Genomic DNA, 27,745 nt, shown 5'->3' on the forward strand with positions numbered 1-27,745 from the left:
TGAAACAAAAACGCGAGTTTTATAGGTCATTAACATCAGAGATTCGTTCTAAGCGGTATTTGCCCGTAGTGCAAAAATCGTTGCATCGCCCCTCTAAAAAAAAAACTTCATGCTTTAAAGGAACGTCCCCCTCCCTTGAGGGGCCCCTGTTGGGTCTGGGGCGCGCGGACGCTTTGCAAGACCCCAGCTGCCCTATTTAGCGCTATTAAGTTCGAACGTTATTCGCTTTATACGAGCTTGGTACCAAAGTATGATCGCACGCAACAACACTGACCAAGAAACTTTTCTGTTGCAGTACATTGGCTGCGCTGTAGTGTAGTTTTTGCAATGCTGCCGCCGCTGTCTTTTCAGCATCTGTCAGGGCAGGTATCTCAGGTTTGCAGCTACACTTCGGAAACTTGTCGCGCTCAGTAGAGCGGAAGAACGAACTGATTATTCACTTCCACTCAAGGCGTCTGGCTTCCCCTTCCGTTGATTTGGGCGAAAAATAAAACAAAGGCTGTGCACGCAGTGAGAGGAGATAACATGCGCCCGACACGTGCAGGATGTCTCCTTGTTTTCATTTCATGCGTCCGTACGAGATCTTCGCGATATAAAAGAGCGCGCGTCGCAGCGCTTGGTGTCAGTCCCGTTCTTCAGCAGTAAAGACAAGCTCAAAAACAATGGCTGCGAACGTCACGTGCGCTTCCAAGGCGCTTCTTCTGGTGGCAATTTGTTTTGTTGTTGCGTGCAGTGAGTATTTTTGCCCTTATATTCTTAACTTTAAATATAAGCGGGGAAACTGCCTTAAAAAGCTTAATCCAAATACGCTGAAACGTCTAATTTTATTATTTTTGGAAGACGCACCTTTTTAGCCTGTGTTTCTATGGGTGTATGAGTGTTAGCGAGGGCTAGGCTCCTCATCGATTGGTGATCTGTGGACTGATGTTTTCTGTGAGATGCGCAGGATGGTAGGTTGGACTGCCCATAAAATGACAAACAACGACACTTCCATTTCCTCCACAAAGCGTAAGGTGACATGGTTTGGTTCACGCAAATGTTGCCTCACCTCAGCCGATTAATACCTTTGAAGAATTATGGACACCTAGGAAGCCACCACTTTGGTAATTCAAAACTCGGGTCTTCAATTGCTATATATGCAGCACTGCTAGTATCGGGTGGCGGAGCTGTCGATTTCTCTCGAATAAAATTATTGTCGGAGACAGGCTGTCATAATTCATGCCTTTCGAGGTTACATTTTAGGGTCTGTTCTGCATTGACAAAATTGCACAGTTTAGAACTTGACGGACTTTGCTTTAACGCGTTGGTCGGACTATTTAAACAGAAAACAAAACGCACTCGTCAACAGCGCTAACACGAAACCCCGAACGGCAATCAACTGTGAAACTGCTGAGCGATTATTCTCTTATCACGAATGGTGCACAAGTGTTGTCCCTACCAATCAATATATTTTTGCGTTTTATTAAACATCCCCCCACCCCCTCCATTCTCTTTTCCGGACGGTAGCATTACAGGTTTCTTTGCATTTCTTTTTGTTGTTGTTGTCTTCTTTGGTGCTCACACATGAAAAGTCAATACAAAGTCATTTGCGGGTGTGACTTTAATATTTGCTGACAGTGTTTTGAAATGAGAAATAAGAGATTTAGTTTTCCTGAACGAAGTTGTTAATATGATTGATAGTCCCACAAGAATTACCTCACATTCCGAAGCTATTTTAGATTTATTCGTAAATAATTTTCGCGCCGGTCGTCTGAATAGCGGAGTAATAAGTTGGCGACCTGAGTGACCATCTTCAAATATGTTTTTTGTGTTTAGTTTACTATAAGTCCAAAAAAAGATGACACAAACCTACGGCTTTCCGAAATACAGCTAAAGTTAGCCTCGAAGCTTACAGGCGCGACACTGCAGCTACTGTTTGAGGTACAGTGCTTATGCGCAAAACCGCTGAAGATGCATATAACGTATTTGAGAGCAACTTCTTAGGCTAAATTAAGATCACTTAACACATAAACCCACACAAATATCAAAAACGTGTCTTAAGCCATGGGTAACTTCTCGATCCGTAAAACAATTTGTGCTATACAACCGTCTCATCAGGGCACGCCACCCGGCTTCTGTAAAGGTGTTTCAGTCGTACCGCAGTAGCTGAACTATAGAGCCAAGAAATCCCATAAAGAGTTCCTGCTTTTTCCTCTTTTAGTCGGCAAATGATCGCACTGTCGTAATGTGGAACATCTAGGTTCACAGCTGAGAGGCGCTTCTGGGCCAAATTGCACCAAGGCTTCGCATCATAAAGTTGTTCATAATTTAACCGCGAGACTTGGCCATTTTGTTCAGTCAATATTTTGTAAATCTAACTGGTAACGCCGGTGGTATTTATTCCCGTAGATATGACCCCCCGCCAATAAATACACACACGTCGATGTGTGTGCGTGTGCGAAAGTCCGTGTGTGAGTGAGTAAGTGAGTGAGTGTGTGGGTGTGTGTGCGTGTGTGAGTCTGTATGTGAGTGAGTGAGTGAGTGAGTGTGTGTGTGTGTGTGTGCGCGCGTGTGTGAGTCTGTGTGTGAGTGCGTAAGTGAGTGAGTGTGCGTGTGTGTGTGTGCGTGTGTGAGAGTCTGTATGTGAGTGAGTGAGTGAGTGTGTGTGTGCGTGCGTGTGTGAGAGTCTGTATGAGAGTGAGTGAGTGAGTGTGTGCGCGTGTGTGAGTGCGTAAGTGAGTGAGTGTGCGTGTGTGTGTGTGTGTAGAAGATATAGCGTAGGATGACCGAAGAATATAAAGTAATAAAGTCGCACTTTGAAGCGTTGTTAATGTTTTAAGTTATTCAATGAGTCGACGCTTCGGCCTGAGTCCAGACAGTTTGAAAGAAGGCCTCCGAACTCATGCCCAAACGTCGACTCACTAAATGCTTTAAAACACCAACGACGCTTCGAAGTGTGACTTTTATATATATTGCTTGTTTTCTCTAAAGCTTTGGAAAAACAACATTATCATCGATTTGTACACTTGCTAAATAAATGGGGTCCCCGAACTTTCTAGTTTGGTTTCAAGAGGAACTCTTCAACTAAAACAGCCTCAATCAACAAAAAATATATTCTTTTAAAGCTTGAAAGCAAAAATTTGTTCTTGGGGTGATTTTAAGATTTATTAAGGTATTTCAACTGCTTAGTTTCCGGGTCTTATTAAAAAAAAAAACAAAAAAACATGAGATTCCCGGTTTCCGGTACATCCGTTGCCTCTCTTAAAGTTTTACCTAAATATCGCCAACAATAGATGCATGAATTAATTATTTCTCTTCCGCAATAATGTATATCACATCAGGCGTTCCGAAAAGTAGACTATTTGTACCCCTTCTCTCTAATTTCTACACGAATGATTAACACAATTAACACAAGTGAGCAGGCGAACTTTGTGATTCACACGAATGTTTCGAGCATAGTTTTGTTTTTCCAGAACAGTGAACAAATAATTCATATCACTAATTTTACATTAGCAAATATAAAAAGGCAAGGGGTAAAACATGCAACTCAAAAACAACATTGATAAAACAAACAAAAAATCACCCTAAAAATAAAAGTGTGGTAGTGACTAAAATTCCCAGTATCAACTCAAGAGTAATCAAAATTGTTAGCAGTTTTGAGACTCGTGGTGTGTTTTTAAATGAGACCGTGACATGCGATAGCCAGAGACACTATCTCATGCCAAAACTCGCTCGGATTTTGGGAATCATTAGTCGCCACCGGCCAATGTTGCCAATTAACGTTAAATTGTTGCTGTACAAATTATTATTTTATTCAAATTTAACGTATTGTTCATGATGATCGAGCTAAAACCCCGAGACTAGTTAGAAAGACGACAATGACACAAACAGAACAAAAAAAAAGTTTCAAAACTTTTTGCTAGCCGTTATTGGTAAAGGAGTAGGGTACGCCCCCGCTTTTAGAGTTATGTAAAGGGTGACAAAATGAGTGCTTGTTTTCGAAGAGAGAGTGTGAACGCTTCGTGCGCGGCAAATGAACCACCGCGTGACCCAGAAAATCTCAATTTTCCCACAGTATCTGTATTCCTATGTGCATTCTCATTTTCAGGAAGCGCGAGTGCCGGCGGCCAGCACGCCTGCGCCTACCCTCAAGGTACGCATAACCTCCGTCGTTTTCAGGGGGGCTGTGTTCCAAATCTTACCCAAATGAATCCAGTTACTCCGCGGGTTGTGTACCGTGACATCACAGGTTGAGAAACGCTAGACGTGGGTAGGTTTTGGAACGCCAAGGTTCAAAACCCTTACCCTGGAGCAAGATTGAGTAAACTTTTGTAACGGGCCCCGGTGACTCGCCACGGGGTTGCTCGATCAGAATAAGCGAGAACTATCGACATTGCACGTGTATGTCACAGCGATAATCCCAGCCCACTTGAGCCCTAGTAGAGTGTACTAGAAGGGACGAGTGGGGCCACCGGAGCGCTATTTAGGTACCTCCGCATGTGAAAAAAACCGGCTAATCCAAACCAGTTCGCTCGTAGCGCCAGAGATTGCACTACGAACGAAGTGGCTTACATTAGCCGTTTTTTTATGAAAAATGCGTTTCGATCCAAACCCAAGCTCGACCGGCACACTGGTCAAAGTCATAGAAACAATAGAACGCCGTACTATATTTTTATTCAACCTAGACGTTAGTCGTCATGTACAAAAAGTCACCGCGACCTGACTTGTTGTCACAACGTCATGCGACATCAGGACGACGCCTTGACGTCAGTGTCATCATCGATGCAGAAAGACCGTGTCATCATCGACGAGGCCATTCGAGCATCGCTCAAAATTGACGAAGAACCGCGGAACGCATCCTGTCCTCCCAGTTTCGCCCTTTGTTTGTCTATCTCCTATAACCCCAGGGAAATTCAGAAACGCGTGGTGTTATTCACGCTTCATTCTTCGGCGTTCTTTTCGGTTCTAATCTGATTGGCTGCCGAGCTATAATAACTCTCCGTGCCTTTCTTGAGACTTCCTCGAACTTGGACTACGCTCTGGCTCACACTGAAACGAGGCACGAATTTCCTAGCTGCGCGTAATACAAAAAATTAAAAATTTCAAAAGAAAAAGGGAAAATTTTTTTTTCGTTCAGATTGATTCGACTATTAAGGAAGGCTAAAACGAGCAACAATTCGCTACGTATACCTTCAAATATTGTTAAGCTTGTCTGAGGGTCATAAATATTAAGTTTTCGAGAGCAATTCTCCAAATCAATCGGACCAGTGGTGGGGTGACGAATGAGCATTATGTTCCATCCCTGGATTCCGTCGCGTTTGGTTCGTTCGTGCACGTATTCTTGATTACAGTTCGAACTCCCGTGGCTTCCCACCACGCCGTCTCAATGAGGGTGATTTTGCGTGCACAACATACACGATTCTAATGTTAAACGGTCGTGCGCAATAAGTATGCAGACTGGAAACGAAAGGACGCGTTCCCGCTTTTGTCCCTTGGCTATCCAGTCCTGATCACACTCTTTACAAAAAGGCAGGTTTCGTCCCGATAGGTCCGTTACCTTCCAAGTACTCTGCCTGCAGCGAGTCTTCGACTGGTTTGTTTAGCGTCCTATTCCTCTCAAGCATCGATGGTCGTCCAGAAATAGCAACAAGTAACGTCACAAAAACCGTAGTGCCATGCTGTTGGCTGTCGCGACCCTGGTGGTTGGTCGTAGAAATGCTGGCGAAAGGAACGAGGGAGCGCAAGTGTCGCTATCGTCGAGGCGTCTCACCTACTGGCTAACGAAGCTTCCGTGGGCTGCCACACTGGAGAGCGACCCGCGGAAGAACAGGCGTCTGCCGACCACTGCTGTTGGGGCGCCGCCAGTATCGTGACTGGGGACAGCATGACACTTGTTTGACGTCACCAGGCGGAAATCGAGGCACCACTTTTTTAGACGAGGCAAACACACCAGTCTGAGACGCGTTCCAGACACCATACTTGGAAGTAAGACAACACACTGTAGGTCGACTGTTTAGCGCCAACCTTCTTTTTATTTTTTCGGCGATCGGGCAAATTAATAATACGAGTCGTGGGTGTTCGGTCAGTCGCTGCGGACCAATGTTTTTTTTTTTTTTTTTTTCATCTTTGCCTCTCAGCGTGTTACAGACCTGGCGCGCCCGACCCGCACCACGTCCTGACTGCGACCGCCCAGTTTGACCGGCGCACGGGGCGATGCGTGACCACTCGGCCGGTGACCGGACCCCACTTCTGTCACAAGTTCGCGACCTTGGCAGCCTGCCGAGCGGCCTGCGAGTCTTCCGACTGAGAGTGCGGAACACCCACTCTGTGGGCGTACGTAAGCGAGTGATAATAAAAATAAGAAAAAAACCGCACTTGAATACGACGGTGTCTTTGAAGCTGGATCCACGCAACTCTGCCTAGCCAACACCACGCAGAATAATCGAAGCCTCTGTACTAAAATGCTGACGTCATCAGAGTGCGATCGAGCAAAGACACAGACTGGGTACGAGTGCTGCGTCAGAGCTCGGCTGGGCCTGGTGTCCAATGGACGCGTCGAAGGTTGCTTGGCATCGGGTCCACTTGCCGAGTTTGCGCCAACCGAAGGTCATGACGTTCCAGGGAGGAAGAGCGGGGCGTGCGGAGGACTTCATTATTCTGGATGGTGTTGGCGTCGTCAGCGTCATCGCCAACGCGCCTTGCAGCGTCTCACAACAATCCCGGCGCTAGCAGACGGCGGCTTTAACAGGGACATGTGTGTCGCTTTCAGGCGACTCTTGTCGAGCTTGAGCGGGTTTGCCACTTCGGTCGGCGATCCACTAACAATGACGTAATCTTGTCTTCTAGGGGGGCCGGACAGCCGCATTCTGTACCAATTTCTATCGCACTGCGCTGCACTAAAGAGAAGCGTTATGTCACACGGGTATCCTTCACCGGAGCTGTCACTCTTAACTGTTGTACACGCCACCACAGTTACCACACAATACTCCCGCACAGCCATTTGTGAAGTGAACACGCGCGCGCCCAACTTTGATGGCCGCTCAAGATGCATAAGCGCACGCGCGCAGATAGCCCATGCTTTGACTGCATAGCCACGGAATATTGTCCGCAACACCCTAAAAAAAAGGTGTCACCGTTAACTCTGTAGTAAATCTCGTCGCCAAAATGTTGAATAAAAGAAAAGAGGTCACTTGAGAAAATAAAAGGAGCGCAGGGTGTACGTGGGCCTGCGGAAACAGACGAGGTTCTTACATGCCGAAGTGGTTACCGGCGGGCCGGGGGCGCGGGAGCCCCGGAAGGAAGGAGACGTCCGATACGGTCGGTGGCTGATGGCGTACTCTGTTTATTCAGCGGTAAACAACATGGGGTCGAGCGCCACGGGGACGCGACCCTGACAACAGGGGCGCAATGGTGGACAGTGGCACCATCTAAATAGTGTGTATAGAACTTGCGAAAAGTTTAAATACAGCAAGCTCCTTTTGAAGTGTAACTGGCATGTCCCAGGATCCCCCCCCCCCTTTTTTCTTTTCTATAGGATGCGTTACACTTGGTAAGTGAGTGAAAACTGTACACTTTTAAAGAGTAATTGGAAGTCACCCTTGTTCGGAGTGAGGGTTACACTTGTCTGTATTTGGAATTACTCTTCGAACGGAAGGGTAACCTTAGCACATTTAAAAGAATAGTGTGTACTCCTACAGGTAGTGTTGTATCTATGCTGAAACTAAGAGTTGCAATGGCTCTTTGAGGTTTAACTGGAACAACTCTTATGAGTGGTAAAAGTTGATAATAATTATACCGAGAGTTAATTTCACTCCCTCGGGAAAAGATACTTCAACTTTATTAACGACATTGATTAAAGCCCCTTTTACATAGCTATGTAAACACCCTGGAAAGAGTCACTCTCTTACTCTTTTCTAGAGTAAGTGTTAGGCTTTGAAAGGAGGTCTACAATCGCCACTTCGAAGAGCAACGTCAACCCCTACACGTGGTGTTCTATGCACTCTGCAAGTGAGGGTCACGGGAGCACTAGTGTTGCGTAACTAGGAAGACCCTTGCGAAGTGTTAAAGTGACTCTTGCATATCAAGAGCTAATTCCCCTCTTGAGAAAAGTTATTTTCAACTCCGTAATGAGGCTTGCGTGAACTCCTGAAGAAAGGGTTATATGCATTATCTAGCGAGCGTCGTAGCGATTCTGCTGAACTGTAAAGGCCCGTTCACACACCTGCAACTGAGTACGACCGAGAGAGACGAGACCTGCTGAAACCTCTTAAGATTCCTTAGGACGAGGGAACACGCTAGCGCCATCTATACGGTGGCTGGAACTAAATTTCACAAGAACGAAGGTTTTGCGGGATTTCCGAGGTCAAATCTGCGTAATACTTAAGAGAAAGGCTCGTTTATAACGTCGATAAAAGTTTTTCGAGCCAAGAAAGAAAGGATAATGCTCGCGAGAAAAAGAAAACATGCGGGACCGCCAAGTTTCCACTGCTACCCAATAGATGGCGCGTGTCCTCTTGTCGTAAAAGATATTAAGAGGTTCCAAGGCACTTTGTTTTAAGAGGTCGCAAGTGTGTGAACGGGCCTTAAGTGACAACCCTTGCGTGGTGATCAAATCACTTTCAAATAAAGAGTAATTAATTCCACTCTCGTGTTTCTGGGAGTTAAAGCACCCTTCTGTTGGAAGGGTGCTTTAACTCCCAGAAACAGAGTTGTAGATACTCTTTTGGTGCACACCATGTTAACCCTTTAAAGAGAAACCTATCGGTAGTGTTAAATGTACTCTTTTTAATTATGTGTTCTTTCAGTCTGAAATATTGTGTATTCTGACTCCACTGGAAGGTTATTAGCAGCAGACTTGTGTACGTTACTGAAAAATAGTAAGGAACAATTACTCAAGGCTAAATTGTAATTTATTACAGTTACAATTACCCTCCCATGAAAGTAACTGACCGTTACCCCAAAAAGTAATTCGTTACTTTTGTGGCGTTACTTTCAACATTATTGCCCCAAGTAAGAAACAAAAGGAAGATAGTTATTCAAGTTCTTATTGTTGCCACCTGTTCCATTTAATGACCTTGAGTATTTTGAGCAACAGCTGGCTCTCGAAAGTCTCGTCAGACATTTTGCGTTATATCTTACTCAATATGTCGACTGCTACGCTGAACACCCTCTGAACTGAGGCACTAGATGGGAGTGCCATATTATTCCTCACGAATGCTTTATGCTTTGCATTGAGCTTCTTCAGAGAAGCAATGGAAGTACTATTCACCTCAAAGATAGAGCAAGCTTCGTCGTTACAGCCGTTGTCTGATATTCTAGAGTTTTAGTAGATCGTTCCGATGCCCCCGATAACGATATGATGCATGCGCAAAGGCGGCTGCGGAGTATCGGGTATCGTTATCGGAGTCATCGCACCGATCTACTAAAATTCTCCATTGTCGAAATCGCGAACCTGTGGAAGTCATCATTCATCTAGCCAAAACTGGAATAAGAAGTGATTTATGTCCATCTTACTGTACCGACATATATTGCGAAGGAAGAAGAAGACGTGCTTCGAATAGGTCTGTGCTCTTTTCGTCTCTCATATTTCTGGCTATATTTTAATAGTATCAACCTTCTACACGTTTTTCTTTGAGCCCATACAAGTTCGAAGCCTGCCTCCAACTGCATGCGGGCAGGTGTGACGGTCGGCTGGGGATTATTCCTCGGCTTTCCTGAAACGACTCCGCTATGTCCACCAGAACTCCCTCACTAACGGCAAGTCAAAGAGCTGCAACCGACCGATACAGCGTGAGTTCCTCGATATGCGGTACATCTCTTGCAAAATCGGAGTACGAAGCTTCCGCTGCTGACTTGGCAGAAGACCTCGCAGCTGGTCAACATTCAAATATCAACGTATTGAATGCCGAAGAGTCACAACTCTGTGACATGGAACTCAACGACGACGAAGAAGGCTGGCAGACCAAAGGAGCTAAAAAACGCAAGAAGACTGACTCAAACTCAAGCAAAAGCACGGATACAGTTACCCACTCGCCGAAAGTGACAGAGGGGCTGACTGTCATCTTTGTATCAACGGTTGAAAATCAGCTCATCGCAACACTCAGCAGCCTTAAACTGTCAATTGCTTTGGAACAAATGTGCCCGGAGTGCATTCTTGAGGTCCGTCCCAACAAAAGACTCAACCTAATTGCAGTAGACACGCGCAATGGCCAGACGACTCGAACGCTCCTTGCCTGCTCCGAGCTTTGTGGAATGAAGGTCAGAGCATATGAGCCGGTTCCGCGACACTACGCCGTCGGAGTCATCACAGATGTTGATCCTGCGCTTTCTGAAGTAGAGATCGAACAGAACGTAAGATCTCCGGAAGGTCGAGTGGCAAGATTGCGACGACTTGGCAAGAGCACAGCAGTGAAGCTGTCCTTCTCTACAACGACACTGCCAAGCTATGTTTACCTCGGCCATGTCCGTCACCCAGTCTCTCTATTCAAGGAACGCCCCATACAGTGCCGTAAGTGTTGTGCGTATGGACACCGAGAAGCGACTTGCAAGCGACCTCCTATTTGTAGCCGCTGCGGAGATTTACATGAGAGCCACACCGAGTGTTCGGCGCAAGAAAAGTGTGTCAACTGTGGACAACCTCACGCTGCCACTTCTTCATCCTGCCCCAAATGGAAGAAAGAAAGCGAGACTCGCAACTACGCACGTCAACATGCCGTTGATTTTCGTGCTGCAAGGACAGCTGTCCAGCAGTATAAGACAGCCAACGCAAACCAAAGTGGGCAGCCCCCTCCAAGCCCACAGAAAAAAGGGAATGATCCCATCAAGGAGCCTAATGTCAGTGCTGTGAATTACGCTGCAGCACTTCAGCGAAAAGGCAAAACGACGCAGGGAGCTTCTGAATTGAACAACCACCACACCTGCACTGTGGAATCGAAAGCCGACACTGTCAGACCAGCATTGAATGTGACGCCTGCACTGAAGCCGCAGCCTCCGCCCAGCCCGAATGCTGAACCTACAGCTAAATCTGCATGGGAAAGCTGGATTCCACTTTTTCAGAAGGCAACCCGCATGGCCCACGCTTTTCTATCGACTGTGGATGCGCAGTGGGCACGACTTCTCCTCTCATTCCTTAACATGATTCTTCCTCTTATGGAGTCATAGTAAAGGGAGGGAAAGCCAACAGGCCGTGTCAACGAAACCGGAACCCCAAATTCCCATCGATTCTCCAATGGAACGTGAACGGCCTTCGTACACGCATTCCTGAACTTCGGCAAATCCTACAGCAGAGAACCATAGATGTAGTTGCACTTCAAGAAACCAACATCCTACAAGGTGAGGTACGACTCTCTCCATATGTTTTCTACAATTCTACCACAATTGACTCAAATACTAGGTCTCGAGTTTCACTTTTGGTGAGATCAAGCCTCCATCAAAGCGTCCTGGACCTTTCAGATCTCTGCTCATTAACGGCAGAGTATGCGGGAGTCATAGTAAGGCTCGGCACGCAAGACACCACAATAGTTTCCATTTACGTAGCCCCTGGGTGCACGTGGGACCCAGATGTGTTGCACCAAATTCAACAGAGAGCTAAAGGTGAACTTTTATTAGCTGGAGATTTCAACGCACACAACATGAACTGGGGTGATAGCCGAACCAACAGAAGGGGAAGACGCCTGGAAGACACCATTGCGGCCCTGAACCTCACAACTCTAAACAGCGGAGCACCCACATTTATCCGTAAAGGGGTCAGAAAAAGCGTCCTTGATCTCACATTTGCATCGCCTGCGATTAAAGTGTCGTGGGCAATACAACCAGACACATGGGGTAGCGACCATGTTCCCATCATTATAGCCTCGCCGAACGCAAGTGCAGTCGCCACCAGAACATGCAAAGTAGTCAACTGGGACCTTTACCGTGAATATATGGCAGCATCGGTAACTGCGGCTGACGCTACAGACCTACCTGCCATCATTGAAAACTGCATTCGACGAGCGACCCGACTAGTGAAGGTTCCCATCACGCGACCTGTCCCGGACCTAGAGTTTCTCAACCTCCGAGCGGCACGGAGACAAGCCCAACGACGGGCTATGCACACAGATACAGAATACGACTGGGCACGTTACAAAAAAATAGATGCGGCGTTCAGGAGGCACACGAAAAAATTGCAGCGCTATCAGTGGGCTCAAAAATGTATTTCCTTCGGGAATCCGAGGGGAGCCGCGCAAGCTTGGCGGTTAGTTGGCGCCTTGGCAGCTGCGAAGGTTCCTTGTCACCCAATTGCAGCACTCGCCATCAGGAACGACAAAACCATGACTGAAACGGCAGAACTGCTAGCTGATGAATTTGCGTGCCCCCTTCCTCCACTAGCCGTGGCTTTACCCCAAGAGCTGATAGGCCCTTCCATTTCTGAAGCATCCACAGCAGATGAAGACTTCACCATCTTTGAACTGCAATATGTGCTCCGACACTGCAAACGCCGAAGTGCACCCGGGCCAGATGGAATCACGTATCAAGCATTGAAAAACATAGACCAAGCTTATCATCCACACCTTTTAGAGACACTCAACTCGATATGGAGAACAGGCATTCTGCCTATGACCTGGCTAGAATCAATCGTAATTCCGGTATTGAAATGCGGTAAGCCGAGCCACTCCTCCTCATCCTATAGACCTGTGTCCCTGACAAGCTGCCTGGGAAAGATACTTGAGCGCCTGGTCTTGAGACGCCTGACATGGCACCTAGAGCAATCACATGCGCTGCCACACCAGCTGTCAGGATTTCGTGCGAAGAGGTGTACAGCAGACGCAATGGGCGACATGGCATCTGCACTCGAAGAGGCAAAAGCACGCCGCAACATGCTTCACTGTGTGTTCTTAGACATAAAGCGGGCATTTGATACACTTCCGCATATTGTTATCCTCCAGCGCCTCAGACATCTCGGAGTAAAAGGGAAAATGCTTGAATATATTAAGGCATTTCTCTCTAATAGAACGATTCGGGTCAGGGTCCCGGGAGCGCTTAGCAGTTCACGCACTGTGACTCAGGGCGTTCCACAGGGAAGTGTCCTTAGTTCTTTACTTTTCAATGTGGCCATGGCAACGCTACCAAGCTCACTTCGCCAGCAGGGACCGTTCCTTGTACAGATATCCATCTATGCGGATGATGTGGCTCTTTGGTGCGCTGGCCCAACTCGAAGGGCAAGGAAGATTCGTCGTCAACTCCAAGAAGCACTCGATACAATCTGCATTGCCATCGAAAAACTCGGACTGACACTTTCCCCTGAGAAAACAGCAGCGCTGCTTTACCGTCCGAGAGGGCGCCCCCCCGAACGAGCGCTGCAACTCAAGATGGCTGGGATGCCAGTCAAGAGAGTGAGGACACATAGATATCTTGGATTGTTGTTGGATGATCGGGTAACCTGGAGACCGGAGGTCCGCAAAGTTCTCTCCAAGTGCCGCAGCCTTCTCGGAGTTCTACGGTGCCTCCGCGGCCATGCCTGGGGAACACCACAACACGCCCTCCTTCAGTTATATAAAGGTTTAATCCTTTCCCGCCTACATTATACTTTGCCACTTCTCAACATCGGACCAGCACAACAACGTGATGTTGAAACATTTCACCGTGTGGCACTAAGGATGTGCGTCGGACTGCCGCGATACGCGGGAAACGTTGCCACACTCGTTGCTGCCGAGGAATGGCCTGTTTTTCTCCGGGCTGATGAGCGCGCCTGCCGTCACCTTGCGAGAATTCATGGTGTGTCCTCTGGGAGTTCACTACTCTCACACATCCTTGACCGCCCCAACTCCCGCTTTGGCTATTTGGCTAGACAGTTCGAAGATCTTATAGGACCGCCCGGACATATCCCTCCACCCCCGCAGCCCCATCTAGAAGTACCACTGACGATAAGTGAAACTCTCCCTTACATGCATAGCAAGGCGAGTGTTTCTGGGACAATTTCTCGCCTTTTGACCCAGGAACTACTTTACACAGAGTATATTGGATGGCTGCAAGTATTCACCGACGGCTCCACTAGTCCGGCGACAGGAACTACCACGACAGCAGTCTTCATCCCAACTCACAACGTCTGCATTGCAGACAGACTAAACTTCGCCACAACCTCTACTACTGCGGAGCTGGTGGCTATTTGGCGGGCTTTGGAGCTCCTAGTGCGAAGTGAAACGCCAGGGAGAGCAGTCATCCTCACAGATTCGAAATCTGCTCTTCATCTTCTCCGGAACCCCGAGACAGGCACTCCATTAACTGCAACAACTGTAGCATCTGCCAGGTCGGCTGAAAGAAAGGGTTGGCAACTTGCTTTTCAGTGGTGTCCTGCGCACACTGGAATTGCGGGAAATGAGAAGGCGGATGCCCTCGCTACTGAGGCCCATGGACTTGAGACCCCAACCATTTCCCTTCGCCGGTACAACGAAGCATGGCGATTTATACGAAATTTCTACCAGAAGCGCCACCCACACCGAGAGACGGCTGAAGGACGGCCCCCTCCAGCAATCCCCCGCAAGCTGTCAAGAGAACAAGCGTCAATGTTACATCGGCTGAGGGCAAACTGCGCAAGCACAAGGTCAACTCTGCACAAACTTAAACGAGTCAATAGTCCTGATTGCCTACACTGTGGAGCCCTAGAGGACATTGAACACGTGCTACTAGTATGCACAGAATACGAAGAAGAGCGTAAAACCTTGTTTCAACGCTACACTTTCAATGGACTTCCTTCCTCCAACACTCGGGAACTCCTCATCCCAGAAGCCCCACGTCGGCTTGTCCAGAGGGCTTACAAAGACCTCTTGGATTTTTTGAGTGAGACTGGTTTGGCAGACCGTCTTTGATCAAATACCAGACACCGTAAACAGCAAGGTTGTTAAATTGAAACCCACACTTGTGCCAAACCCCCATCACATTATTGGACTGGTTTCCAAATTTCCACACTATCTCTTTTAGCCACCTACGGCTCCTCCCCCTTCCCCAAGCCGGGTAGCGACTCGCCCCGTACAGGAGGCCAACATCTCTCCCGGCTTTCCCTTTCCTTCTCTGGACCTCACAACAAGAAGAAGAAGAAGAAGAAGACATATATTGCCAGACAATAGCAAAACATAGTTGTAACAGTAAGGTGATAATTAAATAATAAATAAGGTTTGGCTCGATATTCTTCTTCCTTTGGTTCTGAACAGGTCGAGCCTCGGTTGAAACGTTGATGAATAAAACAAAAAGTTTCCAGTATATAAATATAAGTAATAAAAAAAAGACACTCATAACAACAATAATTAGAACGTCGGTTAAAACAAGGAAATGTAAACGCACGTTTGCCGTGTGTGCCTTTCTTGGTACCGTTCAAAAATGCACGGAGCACAAACCGACTGCAGTTTACTACGGTGTTCTCCAGATAGACGTCCGCTGATGCCACGGGCAGCGAAGGGCAGAGTACAAAGTAAGCCGCGCTATGGCCCCACTCACGAACTTCACTCTCTCCCCAAGCCCAGAATATCAAGTCTTCGTCAGCCACCATCATGTTTTATTTGTAAAAATATCTGCTTGAGATAAGATGCGTCCTGCTGGGGCAAAAGCAAAACAAAAGAAAGAGAAAGAAGACTGTTACCATTTTCGAAGTGCTCGCAAAAAGCTGACTCACACAAAGGGTGACTGGGATTCAGATAACCTGGTTGGAATTCCCAAATAAATTGGGCCAACCATAGAAGTTGGACTACAAAGAAGTAAGTAGCTTTTAAAACAGGGTCAAGTAATCTGAAATATTCAGAAAAAAAATACATCCTGCTTTCTAAGATATGATAAGTGTGCAGCCAGGAACGAGGATGCTTGTGGGAATAACACCTTCACATATTATCACCTCTCTTTTAGTGAATTTTAGGATAGGCGGAGCGTTGTCGCGTGTTGTGACATTATTAAAATGGTCGTAGTGACTATAACTAGGGTGTGCATTTTCCGGTTTTAACCGAAAAACACCGATAAACATCCGTCGGTGACGAAAATATAAAATCGGTTAAAACCGAAAAACACCGGTGGTTGGATATTTTCGCCCTGGTTAACACCGAAAAACACCGGTCGTTGCTAGTTTCCGACCTAGCGAAACCCTTTCCCCGTAGAGGTTCGTGAAACGTGTTATCTCGTGGATCCTGCATTCTTCCAGTGTTTATACATGACTTGCAGGTGGCGTCAGTCCGCCCTCCTTTCTGGGGGTCAAAAACGTCTGGTGAACGCAGTGGAAGCTAACCTCTCAAACGCCTTTCCCCCATTGTGTCTCCCATGGCCCCCTTTTGGGGAAAAATTAACGCAGTGGAGGGTAGGCTCTCACGTGCCTTTTTCTCATTGTGTCTGGCCAAGTGATGTCGGTGCAAGCCATGTATTCAGAGGTTGCTGTGGTTCCTGGAAGAGAATGCCAACGTCCGTGTCGTACAAGAGCGTGCGTTTTCATAATTGCGGGTTGCAAACCGCAAGGAACGTGCTGCCATGATGGCAGCACGTTCCTTGCGTGTAGATGCAAGCATGAAAGTATGCTTGCATCCGCTATAATAACCAAGTGTGACAAATAGGTGCTTCCTAGAGAAGAAGTGTGTGAACTATGTGAATAAAATTGGAACTCTCTGTCTGTGATCAATCGCTTTTTTTCACCGATAATCACCGATTTTAGCCTCGTCATGAGACGTTCCACCGAAATACACCGGTGATTTGAAATAAATAAACACCGAAAAACATCCGCCGATTTTTCTCACAAATAAACACCGGAAAGTACACACCCTAACTATAACCGAGAAGGACATTGTTAATTCTTGTCTGTGCACTTACCGCCTAGAGCTTCTCGAAGAGGCACACATTCACTTGGTGTCCTCCTCTCTCCGTCTTCGATCGCAAAAAAACAAACAAACAAAGGGAATAAAAGAAAAAAAGTGGATATAACTTGCCCTCCTCCCCTTTTTTTTCTTTTTCTTTTTGTAGAAATGTTTATTTTGATTGTTTGACATTGTTGTTAGGGTCTAAAAAAAAATAGGTTCACGGTCTTGGTGTTGCAAAAATAGGCTTTGCGGAACTGAAGAGTGACAAGCCTCCCTTTGCGCTGGTCAATGCGCGTGACAGTGTCACTGCGCTCAACTTTACCAAAATAAAAACGACCTTTTTCCTTAGAAGGAGGAGGGGGGGGGGGGCTGGTCCTGAAAAAAAATGTAACGGATTACAAGGAATCCGTTACGTAAAAATGTAAGGGAATTACTTTAAAATTACTCTAGAAAATATGTAATTATTCCATTACTAAATTACTGATAAATGTAAAAGATTACAAGTAATTTCGTTACTTGTAACGGATTACGTAAAAGTCTGATTAGCAGTGCCCAAAGGAGTATCCTTCGTGTCCTATGGTATGATAATTCAGAATAAATATTCCCCTTGAAATGAATGTTAGTCCAAACTTCTGGAAGTCATTTATACGTATACGCTGGGAAGTATTTGGTAGAAATGGGTGAAATACGACCGAAATGCAAGACAAAATCAGCAAGAGTTCTTTGAGATGGAGCCTACAAGTGTGTACGTAAGATCACGTCAGTCCTTGTGAAAGATCAATCTGCGACTAATAATCACACAAGTCATGGTGTGTTTTACGAAATAAATTTTAATTGCAAAGAAAATTATTTGTATCTATCCAACTTTGTGATTGTATCGAGAAAAGACAGCACGATTTGAAGCTGACGAATGCGATAACTCAACATGGCAAAGAATCATCAAGTTTTTAGTCAGTGATTGGTGCAGAGTCAGAGCAATGCAAGAATGTGCTCTGCACTTGCCACTATGTCGGCCGACTTCAATGAAAAGTCCTTCAGCTCCACAGGGATGATGCTTGCAGAGCGAGGCCTTTTCCTTGATGCACAACACTCGAAATAAGGTTTTGTCAGCATGTTCTCTTGTAAAAGGTAGAATATATTTTTCTTCAGATATGAAACCATGACAACTGCTGAGAAACCAGAGAGGTGTTTCCTAGGAAGTCCATGTTAAAATACTTGCTTAGAAGAATATTTTGATATCAGCTATTTACTATAACCTTTTGCTGTCAGATTATGTACACACACTAACCAATGGCTTTTTTAGAAACCTAAATAGCGGGGTTATGTGAATATTCGATTAGTAGTTTAGAATAATATATAATTCAATATTCGCTTCGAGATGAACTACGACGTTCGCATTTTTCGAAATGTTGATCACGACGGAGTTACCCTATTGAGCGTGCTTCTTGCCCAACACCGGGGCATTGCGAAGAAGCCAAACCCGCGAAGAACGCTTCATTGGGTGTTGCTTCTCCGCTGTGCGCCGGTGTTTGGCAAGAAGCGCGGTCAAAGGGGCTACCGCGTCGCCATTAACAGTTCGAGAAAGACAAATATTGCAGGCACGTATTTAGAAGCAAACCAAACTTTAAAAGTGTGATGGTGCGCTCGCTCGCCGAGTGTATATAAAAAGAAACAAACATTTTGCAAATAAATTTTCGAAATTAAACGGTGATCCTCAAAAATCCTTCAGGGACCCCAAAGAGCCCGGACAAGGAGTCAAATAGGTTAGTGGAGGTCAGAGCGAAACACTTTACTTTCCCTGCCAACGACAGTGGTGACGTCGTGGCAACGATGTGGTGATGTCTCCCATGGTCGGTGCAGTCCCCGCTGGCTATCGTCCGGCACAACGAAACACCGCCTCTACGACACGGCCCAGTTGTCCCTTGCAGTTGTGCCCAGTCTTTTCTGTTTGCGTCGACGGCTCCCAAAAAGACACTCCCCCCCCCCCCCAGTCAGCTTGTGTTTTCGTTGTTCCAGCCACCTCGTCTTCTTCCCCTCCTTGTTGTCTCGTGCTTCTTTTCTTTTCGAATCCTGTCTTCTTTCTTACACCTCGTTGAGATGTCCGATCTCAGTTCACCGCAATCTGCGTAAAAGGGAATGAACATTCCAGTGGCATTCTTTTTGTCATCACGGACTCACCGAAAGTGGCTTTCATTTGTATATTTTTGTTCCAAAATATGGTAGAATCTTTTCTCAAAAGCCTCAGAACAGTTTATTCCCAATGAAATATAAAGAAGACAGTAGTTCAGGTGCAACCAGCGTTTGAAATTGAGCCTGCGCAGGCTGCCACAGCCCACTGACGACAAAACCCACGGCAATACTGACGGACACTCTCAAAACCGGAAATGCGCGCTGTAGATCACCTGGCTAGAGGCGGCTACTGGAAAGGTATAGTCGGTGACAGGGTCAGAATCCAGATGACGCTTGACCTCCTTTACGCGCTAACTGCCTTTCGTCGGGTTCCGGCTGCGCGTGCGGTGAGGTGTGGGTACATGCAGAAAGCTTGTATTGGAGGCGGAGCACCTCCTGAGTTCTTAGCCTGTCATCGACTATAGATAGAAAAATTAAAACCTCTCGCAGAGTCACTAATCGCAGCCTTTTCGTAGTTTCTGTCTGCTACCGATGGCCAGGGCTTGTCGTCGCCAAGTTAAAAGGATAGAATGCTTTGCATGGTGCATTTGAATGCAATTTTCACGAGCCAAAAAAACGAATGACTTAACAATCTCTTGCAGTTACTCGTTGAATGTAAAGTTCGTTAGGAATATTAATATATTTCACACACTTCCATACTTCAGTGTTTTCCCCTTAATTCATTACTTTACAACAGCAGCATATCGATTGTTTATTTTCAGTCAGAAGAACATACCAGAAGCTTGTAATTGGCAAGTGATCTGCTACTGGGAAAGATTTCACACAAGAGCAGTTTTATTGGTACCCGGTACAGTAGCACATTTTCTACATTTAAATTTCCATAATACGATTAAAATATTGAATTTCAATAAACTTTTGGTCATTGGAACCCAATACATTTGAGATATTGGGGCCAAATACAATAAGAGTTTTTTGTAGTCCAATACAATACGCTTTGTTGTATTGGTTTACAATTTCCATAATACGATATGCCTATCGGACCAATTAAACTTTTTTATTTATTTATTCATTTGACAATACTATCAGTCCTCACAACGGGGACCATGATAGGGGCGAGCAACAAAAGTTAATATAGATAGAAACGCAGAACATGGTGAAAGATATAACATTTCTAGCGTACTCAATGGTTATATATCAACGACAAAGGAAACACACTCACAAAAAAGAAATATACAAAGCACTGAGAGCAACAGATTTAGAAACATGAATTTTACAAAAACCTTTCCTGACCTCTCATAAATTCAGAGATTGTGTTAGCTGCAACACCGTTTCTGTGTTGCAGCTTTTAATAGGGTAGTATTTTGATGTCCTCCAATCGCCATTTGATGTTAGTATATAACCGGAATAGCGATACTCTGGTAATAGACGATAATATGGGGGAAAGTTGGCGGTGGCGAAGTGGCTAAAAGGGTCAATCGGATGACTTCTATCGTCGCTGGTAATCATCACTTAGACATCCGGTCGACATTCGTAGCAATTTCACCACCGTCAACGTTTTATCATTCTATGGGTTATCGCCAGTGTATCTCTTTACTTGCTCCTACTGACGCCAACTAACATAGGAGGACTTCAAAAGGCTACAACGCCTATAGTCTTTTGATCTCCTCCAATCGTCATTTGACGTGTGCATGTAACCAGAAGAGTGATACTCCGACGATAGCTGATAGCATGAAGAAAATTTGGCAGTGGCAAAATAACTACGGAGGTTGATCGGATGACGTCTACGTGACGATTGCCATATACGGCCAGCTGATCGACTGCTTCTAAATATCTATCGCCTCTGGCGACAATACATACTTCGAATAGAGGTCACTATTTTTGTAGGCGTACTGAATCGTAAGTTACGGAGGCAATCGAAACAAGTGCGAACGTTTTCCATCGATTAATGCCTCGTCCGCTCCGGATGGCTGCGTCGCCGTGGCCGCACTGGACATGCGAGGCGTGTCCCAAGATGGCGCCAGGATAGCGATGGGCGTACTATGATCATCTTCTTGGGTGCATATCCCTCGAACAGATGGAGATATCTGGATGATTCTTTCAACATCGTGTTTGGCCTGGCGATGTGCATTTATGGTCGACATGTACATCTATGTTGACATCAACGTTCGATATGTGCACAATAGTAACCAAGACCAAGGCCTGGACGACCAATTTTAGGCTCAATTTATAACTTTCACTTGGAGTTAGTAAATAGTTCCCCAAGTGTTCAGTTAAAAGAACCAATCAACTGAAGGACATGTTTGCTAGCAACCGGGAGTCAAACGGTACTGTGCGAGCACTAGGAAGCCTCAGCGAAAGCGCCGTTTTAACCCGCGCTTGCGCGGAGCAGGGGGGAGGGGGGGGGGGGGGGGGTGAATGGCGCGTTTTATAGGAGTGAGACATCGGGCAAATGACATCAGCTATATAACAGCATGAGAACAATTTTTTCGTGGTTTCAACTGCGCAAAGAGCAGCAGGCTGTTTTGGTGCGGTCTGTTTTCGTTGAACAATGTTTCCTTACACACACCCTTCGAGTGAGATGTTGTTGCAATCTTTTTTACTTTAAAATATCATTGACTCTAGAGACGCTGACATGTTGTTTGAATCATACGTGAAATATTACAATACCAACAAAGAAAACTTGCGATAAACAACTTTGGTGACGTCAGGCGAGAACGAGGTGCCTAGCATTGTTTGTTGTATATAAAGCGCTAGCATTCGTATGCCGTGTCTTTGTGCCGACGGATTTCGAAGTTTTTTCCTCTTTGAAGTTAAATATTCCTATTGAAAGAAATGTTGATCCTCCAAACTACGCTGGTGTTTGGCGCCGTTTTCTGCACTTCGTGAGTAGAACCGTTTTTCTGTCCGTCACGTTGAATTATTATCGAGCTTGAGGGGCGACGCTAAATTGAAAAGAAAAACGCCTATTTAATCTTGGCAAAAATGCCATTTCATGGATTCGTGATTTTTTCAAAAAAAGAAGCCCTAAACACAGCGTGTGATAGCCTAATTGGTTGCGAGTTTCTAAAACTTCACTAGGACGTTTCTTTTTTTAAGTACGCAGAAGATAGTATTTCTAGTCGTGTTACATCTAGATACCTAGCTCCTATATTTTTTCTTCAAGTTGCTAGAAATTTAAAAACTGATTTTTATAACCTAAATACAATAATTAAAACGCAGAAAGCCTCCCAGATATGTAACCTCGCGATACCTAACGATTCACGAATTAAATTTGTAAAATTACGCACCTTCATGTTCGTTTTTGCCTCGCAGATTTGCCGATTTAGGCAACGAAATCCACGTCCCATCCACCACCACGCCTTCACCTCCACAGTGCCTACCGTACATCGTAAGAAATTTAGCTAAATTTTGCGATTGTTTTAGAAATTATCAATTAGAATAGTCCGTCGATTCGAAATGAGGACTGAAGACAAAATGTAGAAAAAGTATTTGGGAGCACTTTGGGTCGCTATCCATTGTGATCTTTTTCGTACCCTCGATTTAGGTAAACGTTTCGTTATAAACGTGCTCAGTTAATTTTTGAGAGTCGTTCCGCATTTCATGAGGCGTTGGTATTCACCTAGAAGCTGGTTTGTACATGCAGAGCAGCATTGATAGGACGCAAAGTGAGCGCTGCGCCGTAGACGTGCGAACAGTGCTTAGCTCATTCGAGTCAAACAATCGCACGAAGACAACTTGCTCAGATGCAATTCTTCGAGGCATTCTGTAAAGAGCTGGTTCGGGAAAAAAGTTTATGTGCCTTAAGACTTTGGCTTCCCCTTGAAGCTTTTTCACCAATAAATCTGCATGTTCAAAGGTTCCAGTACGCGCGCGTCGCCTTCCACCTAACACTGGCGGCGCCTGCCCGGAAGTGCCGTCAATGCCTGAAAGCTCGCTATTAGAGGGACCCTGAGAGGGTATTTATGCTCGCCGATCTTTTTTAACTAGACGTGACCTTTAGAAGCTCGACTACCGAGAACAGAATTTGCCGCTCGAAATTCGGTGTCTATCCGCCCGAAAACAACCGGTCAAGAATCGGCCGGTTTCAGTCGCGCTCACTTCCTTTTCCATGGTAACGTGTGCTCACACTAAAGCGTACGAAATATATTAAAAATCGTGGGTTATCTAAGACGCACGTTATATATTAAAAATCGAAAACCATATGAGCCTCATTTTGATAGCCTCCAAGAAACTGCAAATACGTTTAGCAAAAAAAAAAAAAAAAAAAAAAAAAAAAAAAAAATGTTGCACAGATTGCAGAAACTGTATGTCCACGTCATACTCAATGTGGCGACGCACCCCGGGCTGGACGACGCGATATCAGCGCACGACCGGCCAACGTTGCGACGGACCTGGGGGCCACTACTTCGGAATTGTCGTTCGTGGTACCGGCCAATCAGTCTTTTCAAGCGGAGAACACCGAACGGAAGGGGCAGAAGAGCGAAACAATCGAGCGACAAACGGTGCAGGCAAAACTTCGTCATCGTCATCAACTACTTCGCACGCCGGAAAAGCGGAAAAAAAACGGGGTTTGGTGTAATTACGTGACTTCCGGAACACCCTTCTCCTTTACATTTCTCCCTCTTTCTCGTTACACATCGTGCACATGTCGCGGCCATGGGGTTCCATGCTCATGTTTCGGTCTCGGTTTCGAGCAGTTGGCATTTTTGGCTTTATTAATAATATACGCGACTCCGTAGCAAAATATTGATTGGGTAGCCTTCTGACACAATATTAAATCGCAAGACAAAATATATATATATATTTGGAGGTTGTTGGCGGAAGCGCTACCCAACGATAAAGCTTCGCCTTGTTAGCGGGAGCTCGAGCCGTCACTTTAAAGCGTGGACTGGGTACGCGACAGCTGGACCCGCTTTCCTCAGCGTAAGATCTACTCAAACTCTCTATTAGCTTTCAACGACCTAAGGAAATTCGTTTCCTCGAGGCGTGTGCATGAGGGAATCTTCGAGAGATTGAAATCCCTCCAAGATTTTGGGATCCAGTGCATTCTCTCGACTATTTGAGATAAGTACACAGTTTATTGCGAAAGCCTATTTTGGTAGAGCTTGCTGCGTGGTCTGCATGGTGATGACAAAAAACTTAAAGTTGGAGTAAACAGTAAGGAATAATAAAACGTATCTCAGTCTGGTCATAGCCGTCGATTATTCCGAAACATAAAATGAAAAAAAAAAAAAAAAAGTTATTTTAAAGTAAAGAATAAAGGTCACATGTTCTCGTGCTGCTTTGCGTCGGTAGTCTAAATCAAGAGCACACTTTCGCTGGTCACAGCTCTTGGCGTCGGAAAGATAAATCTAGCAATTATGCAATTCTTATTTCAGACATGCGACCCTCAAGCGGTTGAGGATCCTTGTGGACCAGGATGCAGATGCTTGGATTATGAAAACATAACCATGTGCATTCCTCCTTGCAGCGACGAAATCAAGACCAAATGCTTACGCGTCTGAATACCAATTTTCGTCGTCAAGCCGCAGAGAATACCCGTATTCGGATGCGCAATAAAGTAGTCGTTAAATGAAGCGCCGCAGTTATTGCCTTCCTTTGTTTCCGGGTATCGTAATAAAGAACGTCCTGACTAACCTGACTTATCTTTATTAAAGGGGTACGGAAACGAAATTTTAGCGTTGATCTTTCTGCATAAATACGGGCTAGGGACAGGCACCACCTCGGAAACATCAATATCGCGCTGTAAAACACAGGAGAACTAATTTTAAAACTAATTAAATGGTTTCAACTTCGCATCTGGTGGATGGTGGGAAGTTCTCGTGACATCACTTGTGGCATAGGAGCAGCGCCGTTCTGTGGCAATACGGCGTGCCGGCAGAATTAGCCTAGGCCTGAACGCTTTTGCAAAGCCTTGGCGGAGAACGCCAAAGCGTAGTTGGCCACAGTGAGCTCGTTCTCGTTGCGGCTCTATGCACGACACAACCCGAGCGTGCTTGTGGCACGGCCGGTATTAGTTGCTGCGAGTTGCGAGCTGCGAGCCGTTGTTAAAAAATATATGTTTGAACTACGAGAGTGTCCAGCAAGAGCCACGCAAATACCTGTTTACACTCGGAGCGGACACGCGCGTTTGATCGAAGTGCTGGATTCGCTCTGTTAGACCGCGTTTCGGAATGCGCTTCTGGACCGATCTTTTACGATTGCAACTCGATACTGACATGACACTCGGTAAAGAAAGGCTGGACCGACAATCGCGTAGCTCCCACGAACTGCTATAGCTCGACAGTGACCTAGTGTCGTGTCAGAATAAAAATGGCATACCAATAACAAAGTATGCATACCGTGTTGCAGAGGTAATCCGTATGGCGTTTATTTGAGCTCTGTATCACACAAAACAAGGAGATAGAATAAATGAGAGTCCCTTTTCGACGACAGCGTTCGTCACCGCTGTCTCGGAAAACAAGGAGATGGAGATGACAAGGGGAAAAGATTGACCTCTGAAACTTAGTTCAGGGATCAAACTATTCATCCGGGAAGGGTCCACAAGGGTCACGCGGGCAAATTCCATTCAGCAGGCCAGCTGGTCATGGGCAGGCGGTCTTGGCCAAGGACCGCCGGAGGAACGGTGCGCCGAGTCGGTGTTGCTGCTAGGCCTACTATATTCTGCCGAGCTCGCTTGGTCGGTAGAATCCTGGCCGTTGTAGCTCTTCTCGGGTGTTTGTGGATCCTGCGTTCTTGATCGTCATGGCCTGTTTCAAGTACTCCTTCCTTTTTTCTTGCTGGTTGAAGTCGGGACGCACCAGAAGAGCACGTAGAAAAATAAATGTCCGTTGGTCGTCGCTACCAAGTAACTGAGCGACGCTGTCGGCCATGGTGATTTGATCGAAAAAACTGCGGAGCTGTCGTAGGATTCTGTCGTAACCTGCGCAAAAGTTACGACAATTTCGTTTCGAGAATACGGTTTTTCTCTCAAATTTGTCGTACGCACTTTTTCGTCGTAAGTTAGCTTTGAGAATCCGACCTCAGAGCTGGTTTTGTCAGTGGTGCCGTGGTTGCCGACTTGCCGTGGTGCAGCGTGCGTGCAGCCCTTGCACATCTCAAACGGCCACGTTGTAACAGGTCGTAAATCGTCGACGCGCCACCAAGTGGCAACGCTCGTAACCACAGCATCCACGCCGTAGCCTTTCCCGTCTGGCACAAGTGACCTCACGAATGCGCCCAAATATCCCAAGACGCATCGCGCTCTCCGATGGCTGATTTCTGAGCGCGCTCCCAATCGGGCCCCTCAGGGTAAAAAATATAGCCATCCGTTCAAAATACAAACGCCCGATTATGATTTACGGATATCATTGATCATATGAAACCTATTTCTGACCATAATAGGTGTATTTCAAGTTTCGCTTCAGTATCCCTTTAAAGCGTTAGCATTAGTACCTACATGTCAGGGATAAGCTGATGGCGTCCCTCTGTGAGCAAAACAGTGGCAAGGGGAGCGCGTCGCGTAGACAGGAGGAGTGAAGGACAAAGGCGAGAGGGAAGCGACGTCAGGGAGCGGAAACCATTGCTCGACCGGGAAACCGGGAAGAGCGAAAGCAGCGTGAGGCAGCGAAGCAGCGCCTACAGCTCGGCTGGCCGAAATGCGTCGCAAGAAGCGGTAAGCCAAACGGGTCCGTTTGACAGAGAAGACGGGGAACATTAAATGAAGATCCCTTGGTGCACCTTCAGGGGAAGCGTAAGCACGACCCTTGGGAAACACACTTCACCCTTTGGGAAACGTTAACTTTGACCTCGTAGCAAAGTCAAGCAAAAAAAAAAAAAAAATAAGCACAAAAAAAAAAAAAAAATAGAGGAAGCAAAGGAGAAAGCCGAAAAGAAAAGTGAAGGCGTCGGCGTTAGCGTTTCTCAAAGAGGGACGTGCGTGGCGTTTTTCAAGGGTCACGCTAACGCATTCCCGTAAGGATCCCACTAAAAGATTGTTCTTCAGTTTTTGTAATTTTTTTTTTTATGTTTTTGCTATAATTCATTTCGCCTTTGGATGGAGCGCAGCGGAGGCTTCGAACCAGCCCAACCATTCGTGTGCTGTGAGCGTGTCAGGTTGACTAGGTGCATCCTCTCCAATAGGTTATGGGACACACGGCATTCGGTTCGTTTCGATGGCTCGTAGCTTTCTCTGCGTGTCATCTTAAAGTGAAATGTAGTCCAACTGCCAAAATAAAGTAGATTATAATAAAAAATACTCTTTTGACACGTTGCTGTTTTAACACGTATACATCACCCATCTCTTTGCGACAGGAGTTTTTTTTTTAGTTAAATAACACTAAAGGGTAATTCCATGCCAAAGGAGACGGCAATTTTCGTCATATTTTGGATATGCTTGAAAAAAATAATATGAATAAAGACGCATTTGAAAGTAAGGATGGCTAAGTTTGAGGGCTGAATTATGTTTATTTTTGCTGACGTCATGCTCCAAAGTGCAGGGAATTTGAGAAAACCTCCTGTATTTAAAAAAATTGCTGAAAAAAAGCTATTTTTACCACATAATTTTACGTTTGCATGCAATCAAGGATAAATATATTCTACCTTATCTTGAAAGGAAAACACCTTACGCCGCCATTTTGGGTCCAGACAGGCACTCCAAACTGAGGCAAATTTTTAAGATTTCTTGATTTTTTTTATACAACTTGAAATTAAAATTTGACTAAGAAACTTTTTCTACTTATTTTTATAAACCCTATACTCGACTAGGTTGCATTACAACAGTGAAAAATTATTCGGACAGTTTTTAATTAAATGGTGAATATTACACTTTCTTCAAAAACTGCCCTATAGAGGGT

General features: G+C 45.7%; 1 protein-coding gene across 1 annotated transcript; it reads left to right on the plus strand.

Moving 5' to 3' along the window:
- The first annotated feature begins 491 nt into the window (after nt 1-491).
- LOC115332756 lies at nt 492-6,305 on the plus strand. The gene is made up of 3 exons (XM_029995203.4): nt 492-732; nt 4,088-4,132; nt 6,117-6,305. Exons 1-3 carry the CDS (start codon nt 663-665, stop codon nt 6,284-6,286), a joined length of 285 nt encoding a protein of 94 aa, XP_029851063.1. The 5' UTR covers nt 492-662; the 3' UTR covers nt 6,287-6,305.
- Nucleotides 6,306-27,745: the final 21,440 nt, after the last annotated feature.

Source organism: Ixodes scapularis, unplaced genomic scaffold (assembly GCF_016920785.2).
Source record: "Ixodes scapularis isolate PalLabHiFi unplaced genomic scaffold, ASM1692078v2 PGA_scaffold1__304_contigs__length_218370807, whole genome shotgun sequence".
NCBI lineage: Eukaryota > Metazoa > Arthropoda > Arachnida > Ixodida > Ixodidae > Ixodes > Ixodes scapularis.